Raw genomic sequence first — 16,092 nt, forward strand, 5'->3', positions numbered from 1 at the left:
ACAAAGATTTGAATTATCTTACAGTGGCCTCATCATCATCATCGACCGTTCATCCCCAAGAAGAGGAACCCTACCGCCCGACTACACCGGACATCCCCAAGGAGGTTAAAAAGCAACTGGTGGAGAAGTGGCTTAGAGAGACATCCAAAAAACACTCACCAAAGGCACTGCCCCGCATACCCAAGAAGACTGGCGATATGACAGCAAAGCCATCAGCAGCTCGCTACAAGTCTCCCCTAGAAGAGGTTGAGCGGTTATATTCTGGAGAAAGGAAGACCTTACCTCGCCAGGAACGACCACCCAGACAACATCCGAGAGAAAGAAGGAACCGTCTTCCTGGTCCTCAACGGTACGTGCTGTTTCTGGAGACTCCAGATTTTAGGGAAGCCCAAGCCAAGTACCAGCACACTCAGTCGACTCCATTAAACCACCAGAGGGACGTTCAACAACAGGAGCTGATCACAATAACCATCCCCAACGCATTGGGGAACTTGAAGGCACTCCGCAATCTTCTCCCTCTGAAGACACCAACAACAAGTCAGAAGAAGGGGAGGAAACGAGCTGGCAAACAAGTGAGAATCCGCCAGCTCAAAGCCATAATTCGCAAATTGAAATCGAAAAAGAATTAAGGTGTAATTTCACACAAGAAAGAATAAATCTATTGGAAAATTACTCACTCTTCTTATTTTCACCACGAACATTGAGAGGACTATTGATCTTCAGATCAATATTATTGATTCTATTAAGAAGCTTGGGGAAAATTTCATTAAAGATGGACCTACAAGACGAAAGAAAAAAGGTCCATCATACCACAATGAGAGATTAAGCACTCTTGAAGATCTTTTTTCTCAATTAAAGAAAAATGATGATGAGCTTCGTTCATGTCTATATGATGACCACGAATACATTTCTAACAATGTATTTGCGACAGCCGAAGAACAATATACTAAAGTGAAAAACATAATTGAAAAAGCCAAAATCAGCGATTTCTTGGCGATAACTCCAAGTGAGCATTCCAAGCCACTAACACCTCCAACACACACGACACATGAGACTTTTCCGTGGAACACCCAAGACACCGACAACAATGCTACACATGGGCATCGAGCTTCCACTTCAAATGATGCAGCCGATCACACTGCACCTACCACAAATATCAACAATACCGATCAAAGTAGGGACTCCAACCTGTCGGATCATAACCCGAACAACCGCTCTCTATCAGACAGATTGAGAGATATCCTCCAAGTCTCTAACAACAATGATGAAACGATCTCCAACATTATCGATCCGCGCCAAAATAACCTACCAAAGCTCCCGCCAATTAAAGTGACAAAATTTTCCGGTCATGAAAAAGATTGGCAGGCTTTTATTGAATTATTCAACAGTGTATTTCACAACAACCCATACTTGAGTGGGGTACAAAAAATGCAGTACCTTTTCTCATACCTCGATGAGTAACCGAAACAACTGGTTTCTCATTTAACTTTAACGAATGACAATTACGAGAGTGCAATGGACATCCTGAAGGAGCGTTATAAAAATCGTCGTCAGATGGTCAGCACATACGTCAACTACATTGTAAAATACAAAAAGTTATCCGGAGGATCTGCCGAAGAAATAATCAAATTCCATGATTGCATACAAACATGCCTGACAGGCCTTAAAAATCTCAAGTACAACGTATCAGCGTGGGATCCAATAATAGTATCAATTGCAATGGACAAATTTGACAAAGATACCAATAAAGCATTCGAGGAAAGCATCTTGGATGTTACTGAAGTTCCTACACTTAAGGAGCTCCTTCGCTTCTTATTAAAAAGATATTGTATTCTTCGCGCATCTACCAAGGAGCAAAAATCCGCAGCCAAGGATTCCAAACAACGATCGTTTCATGTCACATCAGATAACACACAAAGCTGTTCCAAATGTAAAAAGGGACATCCACTAACTAAATGCGAAGAATTCAAAAAACTCAATCCCTTCGAACGAAAACAACACGCCAAGGAACATAACATATGTTTCAACTGCCTGTCTCACACCAAGGATAGTGAGTGCAGGAGTACCAAAACATGCTTCACATGTCGACAGAAGCACCACACTCTCTTGCATTTCGACAAGAAGACACCAACCAAGAGCAAGAATCTACATGCTCAAAGTTCCTCTACCCAAGATGCATCAGTAGAGGAAGAAGACGAACCACTCGCTATGTATGCTGCTACCAGTTCAATTATTCTTCCAACGGCCGTAATCAAGATACAAGATAAACATGGACTGTGGCAGACATTCAGAGCTTTGTTAGATACTGGATCGAGCGATACATTCATTTCTGAGAATGCCGCACAAAGCCTTAAACTACCCAGGCAAAAAGTTGCCACCAACATTAAAGGGATTGGAGAAATGAGTGCAGGAACATGTAAAAGCACTCTTGGAATCACACTTGCTCCTAGATTCCAAACAAACCAACGTTGGCACACTACAGCCCTTGTGATGCCAAAATTATCATCTTTTCTACTAACGAAACCACTCCACACTAGCTTCAACTTACACAAAACAGAAAAGCTGACTCTAGCAGATCCAAAATTCAACACACCCGGCAGGGTAGACATCATCCTTGGAGCCAACATTTATGCTCAAATTATTAAAAAAGAAATCAAACGGGACAAGGACGGACTTGTTGCACAAAATACTGAACTGGGTTGGATTATACTCGGAAGATCCAATCAAACTACCACCTCCAAAGATACTGTGAGTATGATGTCACTCGCAGAAATTGACCAAAACTTACGAACCTTCTGGGAAATGGACGTCGGGACCAATGAAGTCCAAGAACAGGAGGAAGAATGTGAAAAATATTACAAAGACACCCATCTCAGACAAAAAGATGGACGTTACCAGGTTCGTTTACCATTCAAAAGCGAACTAACTCTATCACTGGGGGATTCCAGAAGGCAAGCTTTAGCCCGATTCTTGTCAATGGAAAAGAAGTTTGCTCAAAATTCTGCCTTACAAACAGAATATGTTACATTCATGAACGAATATCAGGCTTTAGGCCATATGTCACACGTAAAAAACTACTCAGGACCAACAGAGAATGTTTTTTATCTTCCACACCATGCGGTATTAAAGACCGAGAGTACCACAACCAAAACCAGGGTCGTCTTTGACGCCTCTTGCCGAACATCATCAGGAGTTTCGCTTAATAACATGTTGCATGCAGGTCCTAAATTACAACAAGACCTTCCAGACATATTAACAAGATGGAGAAAATACTCCATAGTCTACACTGCGGACATTGAGAAAATGTTCCGTCAAATCCAATTGCATGAGGAGGACCGTGACTTCCATCGCATACTTTGGAGAGAAAACCCACGGGAGCCCATTCAGGAGTACCAGCTAAACACAGTTACATATGGTACGGCTCCAGCCCCATTTCTCTCAGTGAGAACTTTACAACAGCTTGCCAAAGACGAAGGACATCAGTATCCAAAGGCAGCAAAGGTTCTCATAGAAGATTTTTACGTTGATGATATGTTAACGGGTGCACACACAATCGAAGAAGCTCGAATGCTATATAAAGAAATCCAAGACTTAATGGCATTGGGGAAATTTAACTTGAGAAAATGGACGAGTAATTCTCGAGAACTCATAGAAGAAATACATGAAGATCTAAGAGAAAAAGGTATTGTAACGAGTGGTGGTAAAACACCCTCTATGCACTGTAGCTTTTGCTTCGCGCCAAATTCCCCGCCTCTATCTCTTTGCCTACTTGCTGGCGCAATATTTGTTGAGCGAAACCCGCCAATTGTGTCCGTCCTCTAGTACCACGTTTTCCTTCAGCGCCTTTGGTAAGAAAATACCACGGTAAAAACTGCAGTTGAATTGGATGTCAGTGGGATATAAGATGAAGTGCTCGGAGATCCGGGAGGCAGTCAGTCAAGGAAAGTTTTGGAAGTCGGAAGCACCAGCACCAGGAGCTCACCAAAGCACCAAAGTGGACCAGCAGCGGAAGAAAGAGAAGGAGGGCTCTTCCCGAAGGCGTTCCCATCACCGTCGCAAGGAGAGAGGGAGCAGGAGAGCCAGCCGAAGCAGAGAGAGAAGTTCCCCAGTGGGCCATCGGCATCGCTCTCCCCATCGGGATCGGCGTGAGCCTCCCCGCTCGAGTATCGTGGTGCCCGAGAGGAAGCCGAAGCAAGCATCCCATCGTAGCCGGGAGCTACCCACGCTTCTTCTGCCCGAGAGGAAGCCGAAGGAGGTCTTCGAGTCCACTCGGGAGCTACCAAAGCCTGTTCAGCCGGAGAAGAAGCCCGAGAGGGAGCTGAAGGAAGATTTCGGGGACCCCCGGGAGATATTCAAGACTCCCAACGCACCTAAGCGGGAGAGAGAACCAACATCCGGTGAGTGGAAGAGGCTGAAGGCAGAGGTGTCAGTACCGGCTTTAATTAGCCCGTTGCCGCCCACTCCTGCTGCTGGAGGCGGACAAGCCACACGTTCCGCCGAGACTGGACGAGAGTCAAAACCACCACGCGCCCCACATTTCCTACCACGTGTTCCACGTGGTCCAGTCCGGGAAGGCGAGGTGACACCGCCCCGACGACCAGGTCAGGCCCCGAAGGCTCCAGCGCCTGCTTCACCGGAGGAGAGTACCCGGCGGCTTCCACATACTCCGCCAAGGTTTGTTCCGGGCCAGGGAGAGAGTGGGCGTGAGACAGTCTACCCACCAGCACTTGAGCGACGGTCTCCGTGGAGTCGAGCATTGTTCCGGGCTCACTATTTGGCCCTCCGCCTGGCTATTGAGTGGGGCTATCGTCCTCGTCCCCCCACCTGGCCACGCTTTGCTGCCGCAGAGCTCCGGCGGCCGAGCAACAACTTCCGCGCCGTGCTCGAAGCCTTCCGGCGAATCACATACCCCCCTCAGGGGGAAGAAGATCTGTGGCACCCCCCGGCAACACCCGACTCAACAAATCAATGAGTACATGAGAAGGAGAGAGACGGAGGAGGGGAATTGAAACGAATGTGTGACATCTAAGGGATTTAATAAAGAGCTGTTTGTTTTGGTAAAAGGGAAGGAGAGTGTTTTTAATTTTTGGGCCAGGGTGTTTAGTTTGCGCTCCCAGGGTACCCCTTCACCCCCTGCGAACGTAACAGTGGTATCAGAAGTGGGATACGGAGGATCTGGAACCACACAAAAGCATCCCGAGGATCCCCACAACACCCAATGATGGCCCATGACAAGATCTTGGACGAGCTGAGGACCGCTCTTTTCCAGCGGATTGATGAGCTTCAGGTTTCTTTCCTGAGCGAGGTGCATGGAGAAATGCAGAGATTGAGAGATGAATCGTCGGGGCATAGTCGGCAGATTGAGGAGATACTCCGCCGAATGAATTTGTCAGAAAATTCCGCCCATCTGCACGAAGGTGGACCCCCCACTACCCCGAGAAGAAATTTCATCACTAATGAGTCGACTGTCGCCTATCCGGAAGGCACCGACGACAATTTACCCAGAGACTCACACTCGAATAGCACCGAATCGGTGGCCGGAGACGCTCCTATGGGCTTGGGAGTGCTTTTCGGGAGAGCAGCCCGCGGAGAACAACCCAGGGAATCCGGTAAGCAATTTCCATTAGCCGGACCTATACCTACCAAACCCCCATTTCAAGTACCACCCGTGTCGAATGCTTCGACGGAGCATGACTGGAGGGGAATTCCGAGGTTTCCCGAGACCAGAGCGGTGGGAACAAGTGCCCCAGATGCACTGCCTGGATCTTTTCCACAGCCAATCTCGTGTGGAGGGGAGACCTGGTCTTTCCCCACGGCTTCGGGCACATTCACAATGCTTGGGGACACATATGATGCTGCTACTGGTAGGCTCATAAGTCGATCTGGAAGGTTTCCACCGACCACAGAGGCCAGGAGCTCCGGCTGGGTGCATCGGGAAGATTTGAGGACTATGCCTAGCGACTTCCCATTGTCCACCGCTACACGATTGCCTGCAAGAGAGGAACTTCACACAGTTCGCGAAAGGCAACGTTTCTGCCCTACCTCTGTTTTAAGCCCCATTGGGACAATACCTGGAGGATCACACAGTGCCACCAGAGATGTTTGGGTTCGTCCACCACTATTGACAGTGCCCAATAGCCGAGAAGCGGCGAATACGAACCACCCTAGGTCAAATTTTCATAAACCCGAGATGCCCACCACGGTCAGTGGCGCCACATCACGTTCGGTAGAGACAGCGCGATTCGAATCGAATAAAACCATATTTCGCCCGAAGATAGATAATTATAACGGCGAACAGCCGTTGGAAGAATATCTGGTTCAATTTGAAGTGATTGCCGCTGCATCACACTGGGACATGAATCAGAGGACTACAATGCTCGTGGCTGCCCTAAGAGGCCCAGCTCTTGGTGTTTTAAGCAGTCTGGAACCTGAGGATCGCTGTGTGTGGGAACGCGTAGTTTCGGCGCTTCAATTGTGCTTTGGACGAGAGCATTTACGAGAATTGGCGCATGTAGAGCTGAAGGCGCGACGCCAACAACCCAGGGAGGGCTTGGCTGCTTTTGCAGAAGCAGTGCGCAGACTTGTGCGTCGCGCGTTTCCAGAATGCCCCTCTACGACGCATGACCGTATAGCTGTCCAGCAATTCGTTGATGGAATTTCCGACCTGGACGTGCAAGATCTGGTGCGGTATGGGCGTGCGCGAACTTTAGAACAAGCCGTTATTATGGCCTTGGAATGTGAAGCGAGTAGAAAAGCTACCAGGTCATTGCGTCCAAATGTACGTGCTGTGGATATTGAGGAACCTCCAGCAAATTCTAGATCTCCTGCTGATAATAATCCGCGAGATTCTAGAAATTCAAATAGGAGAAATGATCGGAATGGGAGATATCGTTTTCCAGGAAATCGATATCACAACTTCAATAGAAGAAATAACCGGCCTCCGTCACCTGGTCCTGCTTCCGAGAACCGGCCCTCAACGCGACAGGAAGAGGAAACGACCGTGCCTGCGAGAATAGCAGGAGTTCAATGCGATGAGCGGGTTTCTTCTGAAAGGATTCGTGCTACTGAAAGCTTGACGATACCTGGAAGAGTCAATGGGGTACGTTGCTTGTGCACCATCGACACTGGTGCCAGTGCTACAATTATTAGCCGGAGTCTCAACGAAAAACTACCGAATACTGAGGAGTTACAGACCAGTTCCTTAACTTTGGCTCCGATAGGAGGCGCTCCATTGCCAGTAATAGGTACCCGAATAATTGGTCTTCAAATAGGAGAGAGGATTATTGAAATCCGAGTAATAGTGGCAGATATTACCTGCGAATGTCTCGTCGGGATGGATTTTTTGATCCATACTAGGGCAGTCATCGACTTCAGCAAGAAGTTGTTGACCCTAACACCACGAGACGAGACCGCTTCAGCCAGAAAAGTCGAAGTTCTGCGCCTTTTTGAGGATGTGGTAATTCCTCCACGGAGCGAAGCCATTGTCTGCACCGGAGGAGTAGCCACCACATTCGATGGAGTTATAGAGGAATTGGACTGGGACCTGGGAGTAGAGATTAAGGTTGCTCGAGCAGTCGTTACACCAAATGCAGATGAACTGCCGGTTCGGGTAGCAAATTTTACGGATCAACCAGTAACTCTTAAGGCTCGAACAGCTATAGCCCAGTGGCAGCCAATCGACGAGATAGTGAAGGATCCAGGTAAATCACCAGCTAAAACAGAAGGAGTGCCTGACCGAATCCCTGATTATCTGGAAAAATTAGTAGACGAGGCAACTGCGAGTATCCGAACGGAGACCGAGAAAGCGCAGGTTATAGCTCTATTGTGCGAGTACTCAGATGTGTTTGCAAGGGACTCTTCGGACTACGGTCGTACCACAATGGGACGACATGAAATAAATACTGGAGAGACGTCACCAATTAAGCAACCTGCGCGGAGAGTTCCACCTGCCCGAGCCGAAGAAATGAGCCGAATGGTGGATGAAATGCTGCAAAACGGTGTCATCGAATCATCTACAAGTCCCTGGTCATCTCCCGTGGTCCTTGTGAAAAAGAAGGACGGACAGTGGAGATTCTGCGTCGATTATAGAAAGCTAAACCAGGTGACGAAACGAGACAGCTTCCCACTTCCTCGCATCGACGATACTCTTGATGCGTTGCAAGGGGCGTCATGGTTTTCCACCATGGATCTCCAAAGTGGGTACTGGCAGATGGAGATGGACCCAAAAGACAAAGAAAAGACAGCATTCACCACCGGCCGTGGGCTCTATCATTTTAAGGTCATGCCTTTTGGTCTGACAAATGCTCCGGCCAGTTTTGAGAGGTTAATGACCGCCGTGCTTGGGGGACTTCCGTTTGATACATGCCTCGTATATTTGGACGATATCATCGTCAGCAGCAAAACCGTAAACGAAAGTGTGGAGAAGTTACGGATGGTGTTCGACAGATTAAGGGTGGCCAATTTGAAATTGTCGCCTAAGAAATGCTCGCTATTCAGAAAGGAAGTGGAGTTCTTAGGACACGTGGTCAGCCAGGAGGGAATCCGAGCATCTCCGGGAAAATTGACGGCATTGTCCACATGGCCGATCCCTTACAATAAAAGGCAGGTGCGTCAGTTCCTGGGCTTCTGTTCGTACTACAGGAAATTCGTGCCTGGATTCGCAAATGTAGCACGGCCCCTACATGCACTAACTGAACAAAATAGGACCTTCCGGTGGACTCAAGCATGTCAGGAGGCATTCGAGCATCTTAAGAAGGCGCTATTGACGAGTCCAGTATTGGCGTACCCAGACATGGATGGACCGTTCGTGTTAGACTGCGACGCGAGTGCGGTCGGAGTGGGCGCCGTACTTCACCAACACCAAGACGGAGAGGAAAAGGTGGTGGCCTACTACAGCCAAGCTCTATCTAGGCCTGAAAGAAATTACTGCACCACCAGACGGGAATTGTTGGCAGTCGTAAAGGCGGTGGCTCATTTCCATCACTGGCTATATGGACGTCGCTTTACTATACGCACCGACCACGCCAGCTTACAGTGGATAATGGGCATTAAAAACCCTGAAGGCCAGGTAGCTAGATGGCTTGAACGACTAGGCCAATATGACTTTCAGATTCAACATAGACCCGGAAAACTACACGCTAACGCGGATATGCTCTCTCGTCGTCCATGCTATGAGGAAGACTGCAGTCATTGCGACAGAGTAGAAGCGAAAAACGAGGTACGAGAACAGGTGGCTGCTGTGCGAGTAGTATCAGATGACCGAGACCGGTTAATCAAGGAGCAGAAAGAAGATTCAATCTTGAAGGAGGTTCGGGCATGGGTTGAAGCTGGTGAGAAACCCCCATGGGAGCGAGTGGCGGCATCACCTGATCAATGCAGAGCATATTGGGGCCTATTCGCTTCCTTGGAATTGGAGAACGATGTCCTTGTTTATTGCTGGGAAAAGAATTTGCCAGGACAAGCTGAGAAGCGGCCAGTACTCCCAGAGAAAATGGTGCCCATCATTTTGAAGGAGTTGCACGGAGGATCTACAGGCGGTCATTTTGGCATCACGAAAACTCTGAGAAAATTCAGGGAAAGGTTTTACTTTCCAACCAGCCGAAAAGCTGTGACCTCATATTGCCATGCATGTGACATCTGTGCTGCGAAGATGGGACCTCCAAGGACCACCAGAGGACGCCTTCACCCGATGCCATCCGGGAGCCCTGGCGATCGTTGGGCAATGGACATCCTAGGACCATTGCCCCGAACACCTCGGGGTAGCAAGTATGTGTTAGTAGTCATGGACTACTTCACGAAGTGGCCCGAGCTCCTGGCAATTCCGAATCAGTCAACCGTGACGGTAGCAGACGCCTTGGTGGACCAGGTCATCACAAGATTTGGAGTCCCGTGCGAAATTCACTCCGACCAGGGGCGTAATTTTGAATCGGAAGTAATGGCGGAAGTGTTTAAAATTTTAGGAACCGAGCACACACGCACCACCCCTCTTAGACCTCAATCCGATGGAATGGTGGAGAGGGCGAATCGCACAATACTCCAGTTCTTATCGAAATTTGTGGATGATAATCAAGAGGACTGGGATCGCATGTTGCCGATGTTTGGCATGGCCTATAGAAGTGCTGTGCATGAGGCGTCTGGATTCACACCCGCCATGATGACCTTAGGACACGAGATTAGATTGCCAGTAGATCTGAAATTTGGCAGACCCATGGAGCAAGAAGAGCCTCACGAATATGTCGAAAATTTAAGCAGAAAAATGGACGCAGTGCACCAAGAAGCCCGAAAGAAACTCTGCTTGGCTGCTGAAACCATGAAAACTCGGTACGATCGGAACGCGAGACCCCGAGAATTCCGCGGGCACGACAGAGTCTGGTTCTACAATCCTCGCAGGAGAAAAGGACGCTCTCCAAAGTTGCAAAGCGATTGGGAGGGCCCCTACAGGGTAGTGGAGCGCATCAATGATGTCGTGTACCGGATTCAGTTGGGAAGAAAACGCCCTAAGATCGTGCATGTCGATCGTCTAGCCCCTTACAGGGGAGAAGTTGTTGATCGGGGCGATCAACAGTAGGTGGGGGAGAGTGTAACGAGTGGTGGTAAAACACCCTCTATGCACTGTAGCTTTTGCTTCGCGCCAAATTCCCCGCCTCTATCTCTTTGCCTACTTGCTGGCGCAATATTTGTTGAGCGAAACCCGCCAATTGTGTCCGTCCTCTAGTACCACGTTTTCCTTCAGCGCCTTTGGTAAGAAAATACCACGGTAAAAACTGCAGTTGAATTGGATGTCAGTGGGATATAAGATGAAGTGCTCGGAGATCCGGGAGGCAGTCAGTCAAGGAAAGTTTTGGAAGTCGGAAGCACCAGCACCAGGAGCTCACCAAAGCACCAAAGTGGACCAGCAGCGGAAGAAAGAGAAGGAGGGCTCTTCCCGAAGGCGTTCCCATCACCGTCGCAAGGAGAGAGGGAGCAGGAGAGCCAGCCGAAGCAGGGAGAGAAGTTCCCCAGTGGGCCATCGGCATCGCTCTCCCCATCGGGATCGGCGTGAGCCTCCCCGCTCGAGTATCGTGGTGCCCGAGAGGAAGCCGAAGCAAGCATCCCATCGTAGCCGGGAGCTACCCACGCTTCTTCTGCCCGAGAGGAAGCCGAAGGAGGTCTTCGAGTCCACTCGGGAGCTACCAAAGCCTGTTCAGCCGGAGAAGAAGCCCGAGAGGGAGCTGAAGGAAGATTTCGGGGACCCCCGGGAGATATTCAAGACTCCCAACGCACCTAAGCGGGAGAGAGAACCAACATCCGGTGAGTGGAAGAGGCTGAAGGCAGAGGTGTCAGTACCGGCTTTAATTAGCCCGTTGCCGCCCACTCCTGCTGCTGGAGGCGGACAAGCCACACGTTCCGCCGAGACTGGACGAGAGTCAAAACCACCACGCGCCCCACATTTCCCACCACGTGTTCCACGTGGTCCAGTCCGGGAAGGCGAGGTGACACCGCCCCGACGACCAGGTCAGGCCCCGAAGGCTCCAGCGCCTGCTTCACCGGAGGAGAGTACCCGGCGGCTTCCACATACTCCGCCAAGGTTTGTTCCGGGCCAGGGAGAGAGTGGGCGTGAGACAGTCTACCCACCAGCACTTGAGCGACGGTCTCCGTGGAGTCGAGCATTGTTCCGGGCTCACTATTTGGCCCTCCGCCTGGCTATTGAGTGGGGCTATCGTCCTCGTCCCCCCACCTGGCCACGCTTTGCTGCCGCAGAGCTCCGGCGGCCGAGCAACAACTTCCGCGCCGTGCTCGAAGCCTTCCGGCGAATCACATACCCCCCTCAGGGGGAAGAAGATCTGTGGCACCCCCCGGCAACACCCGACTCAACAAATCAATGAGTACATGAGAAGGAGAGAGACGGAGGAGGGGAATTGAAACGAATGTGTGACATCTAAGGGATTTAATAAAGAGCTGTTTGTTTTGGTAAAAGGGAAGGAGAGTGTTTTTAATTTTTGGGCCAGGGTGTTTAGTTTGCGCTCCCAGGGTACCCCTTCACCCCCTGCGAACGTAACAGTATCATTAACCTGAAGGAAGACGAAACCATCAAACCTTTAGGCGTACATTGGAGCCCCGTTAAAGACCAATTTCAATTCACAATAACTATGCGAAGGAATGAAGTGCTCACCAAGCGCGGTATAGTCTCCGAGATTGCATCAATATTCGATCCAACTGGCTGGTTAGCAACAGTCATTCTCCAAGCAAAAATGATCATGCAAATGATATGGAAAGAAAATATTGGTTGGGATGACCAACCTTCCAAGGCAATCATCGACCTTTGGAAACGATTCAAGAAAGAGATTCCGATCATTGAAGAACTCACAATTCCAAGATGGACTGGTTACACTCCAGAAGCCAAAGTGGAAATACATGGATTTTCGGATGCCTCCGAGAAAGCCTACGCTGCATGCATTTACATCAGAGTAACAAATGATGAACAAACCATTGTTCGCCTACTCACAGCCAAAACACGTGTGGTTCCATTAAAAGGAAAAATCACACTCCCAAGACTAGAACTCTGTGGTGCCGTATTACTCTCCCAATTGATGAAAAGAACTATCCACACCCTCGACATTCAAGTAGATGCTATTTATGCTTGGTGTGATAGCGATATTACATTGGCATGGATAGGCAAAGATCCATCTACATGGAAGATTTATGTGGCAAATAGAGTAATGAAGATTCAGAACAATTTGCCAAAAGAGTGCTGGAACCATGGCTCATCCGAAGATAACCTTCGGATGGCGGCCCAACCTGGCTACGCCATCCCCATCACACTTGGCCAATAAATAACAGAAACGAACATATTATTGAGGTCGAGAAAGCTTTATTAGAAGCTACCAATAGCTTATTTTCGTTATCCATGTTCCACAGTGAAGAAGATGTGGAAGAAGCCATGACTTCTATTGCGGAGCCACCTGACGAAAGAGACATCTTTCTCAATAGATACTCATCATTCAATAGAATGATCCGAGTCACAGCTTTCTGTTTACGATTCAAACGAAACTTACAAAGGAAAATTGACAATCGCAAAAATGGAGCAATTAGGGAAGAACAATCTATTGGCAGACTGACAACCTCCGAATTACAGGATGCCAAATTTCACATCATCAAGATGATCCAACAAGAATACTTTGCAGAAGAAATCAATCTGCTCCAGAAACACAAGCCTCTACCAGCTAAAAGCCAGCTGAAAGATCTTCACCCTTTCCTTGAAGACGATATACTGAGAGTTGGAGGACGGATTCAAAATTCATTACTTCCCAAAGCAGCAAGAAATCCGATAATTCTTCCCAAATGCCACACCACGGACATTCTTATCATGGAGGTCCACAAGCAAATGCTACATGGAGGTGAACAACTCACCTTAAATCGACTGAGAATGGAATACTGGATTCTCAAGGGAAGAAACTACGTCAAGAAGATTCTCAGAAGTTGCATCACGTGCACCAGACATGCTCAGATTACAGCAAAACAACTCATGAGAAATCTTCCAGAAACCAGAGTCACTCCAGCACCGCCTTTCAGTAAATGTGGAGTAGACTATGCCGGCCCCATCTTTACCAGAAGAAACAAGGGTCGAGGCAATATTAACGAAAAATCCTATATTGCCATCTTTGTCTGCTTAGCTATCAAAGCAATTCATATTGAAGCCGTCTCCGATTTATCTACTGAAGCCTTCCTGGCTGCTTTACGCCGATTTGTGGGGCGTAGAGGAAAACCAAGCTTAATCCTAAGCGACAACGGAACCAACTTTGTTGGTGCCAAGCGAGTGCTTGACAAGGAAACAGCACGAGCTATTCGAGACGCATCAGAAAATGCTGCAACACAAGTAACTCAACAGGGAATTGAATGAAAATTCATCCCACCAGGTGCCCCTCACTTTGGAGGTATCTGGGAAGCAGCGGTGAAGTCTATAAAATACCATCTCATCAGAGTCGTTGGAGAGAATAAACTTACCTTTGAAGAACTTACCACTGTACTCGCACAAGTGGAAGCATGCGTCAACTCAAGACCATTGTGTGCTCTATCGAATGATCCAGATGATATAGATGCATTAACCCCTGGGCATTTTTTAATTGGAAGACCCATTGAGAGTCCACCTCAACCTGAGATTACAGACGAGGCTCCAACAAATAGATGGAGACAAATTACACGTCTTCATCAACAAATCTGGAAAAGATGGTCACATGAGTACTTAACAACTCTCCAACGTAGAACTAAATGGCGTGATGAGAAACACAATTCCAGAGTCGGAGAACTTGTGATCCTGCGAGAGGACAATAATCCACCTCTTAAATGGCCTTTAGCAAGGATTATTGAACTCCATCCAGGGAGTGACGGTTTAACTCGCGTTGCCTCAATACGACTAAAAGGCAACAAAATCAAGAAAGCACCGATTCATAAACTGATTGAATTACCCGTTCCTACATCTGAAGGAAATGAAGCTGAAGACCATCAAACTACTACCCTTCCACACTTCCCTATCACAAGGGGCGAGCCAACACAAAACGAAGTCACTAATCACGACACTAATTCTCAAACAGAAGATGATCAATCATCGATGTCTCAAACGAAAGTTCCAGCCCGTCGCCCAGTGACTCGATCCTTGACAAAAACTGCATTGCTTACTTTAATGCACGTTTTCTTAATGTTTACGATGGTATTTGGCAGTAATTACACTCTGAAACAGCCTGACCCTGGACTCTACATAGAGAAATTAGGGATGGTTCACCTTAGTCGAGGAAAACTCAGAATGGACATTCAGCTACCACAAAAGAGTTTCTTGGAAGACAAAACAAATATATCTTCAGTCTTTAACAAAACCAATACTCTTTGTAAAGAGACACTAACTCTTTCCGCTGAAAGTCACTGTGGGATGCTGATCCATCATCTCCAACACGAAAGAGATCACTTATTCAATCAGCTTGAAGAAATTGGAATCTTAGGACAATCCGTCCAACCTCTCAAGAGAAGGGTAAAGAGAGGACTCTTCGGAAAAATCATCGATTTCTTCCTCGGAAATGATGAAAATGAATTATATACAAGCTTGGATTCATTAGGGCATAACCACAATGCCTTATTACAAACTATGAATCAACAGACTCTGTTACTGAACACTCGAATCAGCCAATCGAACACGATTACAGAACAGAAATTAAGGATGTTCAGTGATAGAGCGCAGAAACTTACTCAAGTAATTGATGAGATGAAACCGTGGAATATAAGAACAGACCACAATAAACTGGAAATACACATGATGGCAGCATATCTAGGAGCACTAAACTATCTAGAAGAGCTGAAAGAAAAGTATACAACAATTCGACAAGTATTATTGAATAGAGGAAATGCTGCAGAACTTGTTTCCCAAGTCCAAATTCAGGAGAAAATCACCTCAGTTCACCAAAAACTTCATGCCAGCCTGATGATATCCAAACAGTTGCCGCAAGCAGTGGAATTTAGGATATCAAATGAAAGTATTGAGGTACAAGTTTACTTCCAAATCATTGAATCACAGCCATATGAGTTGATTCACATTACTGCAATTCCTCAACACTTATATAATAACACGTTTCTTATACAAGACATCAAAACACCTCTGGTCGGAGTAGATTATCACAACCAGAAGTACTTTGTGATGAAAGAAACAGATTTGAATAACTGCAAGAAGATGTATCAGAACACTCGAGTGTGCACGGTAGATGTCATCTACAATTTTCCTAATCATCCCTCCTGCATCATAGATGAGATATTTAATCGACACGGAGGTATGATTTGTACACATAGAAAGGTTCAGATTAAGAATGTAGTCTGGAGAAGATTGATTGCTGAGAACTCATGGTTGTTTATGGCCGAAAATATAACAATGTCGTCAGTTATCTGCAGTGGCTATAGACAAGAATTACTACTGAATAAAACTGGTATTCTTCATCTCAAAAAGGATTGCTTCGTAAAAACTCAACAACTCACTCTGCGGTCCGACGTCGCATTACACTTACAAGTTGATGACATTTTCATTCGCAACATAAGCATTCCAGAAGATGACAACGAAGAATGGACAACTGAAAA

General features: G+C 47.4%; 4 protein-coding genes across 4 annotated transcripts; all 4 read left to right on the plus strand.

Annotated features, from left to right (window-relative positions):
• The first annotated feature begins 1,515 nt into the window (after window positions 1–1,515).
• On the plus strand, window positions 1,516–3,822 carry LOC129809145 (uncharacterized). The gene has a single exon (XM_055858954.1). It carries the CDS (start codon window positions 1,516–1,518, stop codon window positions 3,820–3,822), a length of 2,307 nt encoding a protein of 768 aa, XP_055714929.1.
• An 82-nt stretch (window positions 3,823–3,904) lies between these two features.
• LOC129809146 (transcription initiation factor TFIID subunit 3-like) lies at window positions 3,905–4,972 on the plus strand. The gene has a single exon (XM_055858955.1). The coding sequence runs from the start codon at window positions 3,905–3,907 to the stop codon at window positions 4,970–4,972; it is 1,068 nt and encodes a 355-aa protein (XP_055714930.1).
• A 5,824-nt stretch (window positions 4,973–10,796) lies between these two features.
• On the plus strand, window positions 10,797–11,864 carry LOC129809147 (serine/arginine repetitive matrix protein 1-like). The gene has a single exon (XM_055858956.1). The coding sequence runs from the start codon at window positions 10,797–10,799 to the stop codon at window positions 11,862–11,864; it is 1,068 nt and encodes a 355-aa protein (XP_055714931.1).
• A 1,022-nt stretch (window positions 11,865–12,886) lies between these two features.
• Window positions 12,887–13,879, plus strand: LOC129809149 (uncharacterized). The gene has a single exon (XM_055858957.1). The coding sequence runs from the start codon at window positions 12,887–12,889 to the stop codon at window positions 13,877–13,879; it is 993 nt and encodes a 330-aa protein (XP_055714932.1).
• The last annotated feature ends 2,213 nt before the right edge of the window (window positions 13,880–16,092 follow it).

This window comes from Phlebotomus papatasi, unplaced genomic scaffold, assembly GCF_024763615.1.
Source record: "Phlebotomus papatasi isolate M1 unplaced genomic scaffold, Ppap_2.1 HiC_scaffold_339, whole genome shotgun sequence".
Classification (NCBI taxonomy): Eukaryota; Metazoa; Arthropoda; class Insecta; order Diptera; family Psychodidae; genus Phlebotomus; species Phlebotomus papatasi.

Coding starts and splice junctions, on each gene's coding strand:
- LOC129809147 (XM_055858956.1), top strand. CDS start 10,797: ATGAAGTGCTCGGAGATCCGGGAGGCAGTCAGTCAAGGAAAGTTTTGG.
- LOC129809146 (XM_055858955.1), top strand. CDS start 3,905: ATGAAGTGCTCGGAGATCCGGGAGGCAGTCAGTCAAGGAAAGTTTTGG.
- LOC129809149 (XM_055858957.1), top strand. CDS start 12,887: ATGTTCCACAGTGAAGAAGATGTGGAAGAAGCCATGACTTCTATTGCG.
- LOC129809145 (XM_055858954.1), top strand. CDS start 1,516: ATGGACATCCTGAAGGAGCGTTATAAAAATCGTCGTCAGATGGTCAGC.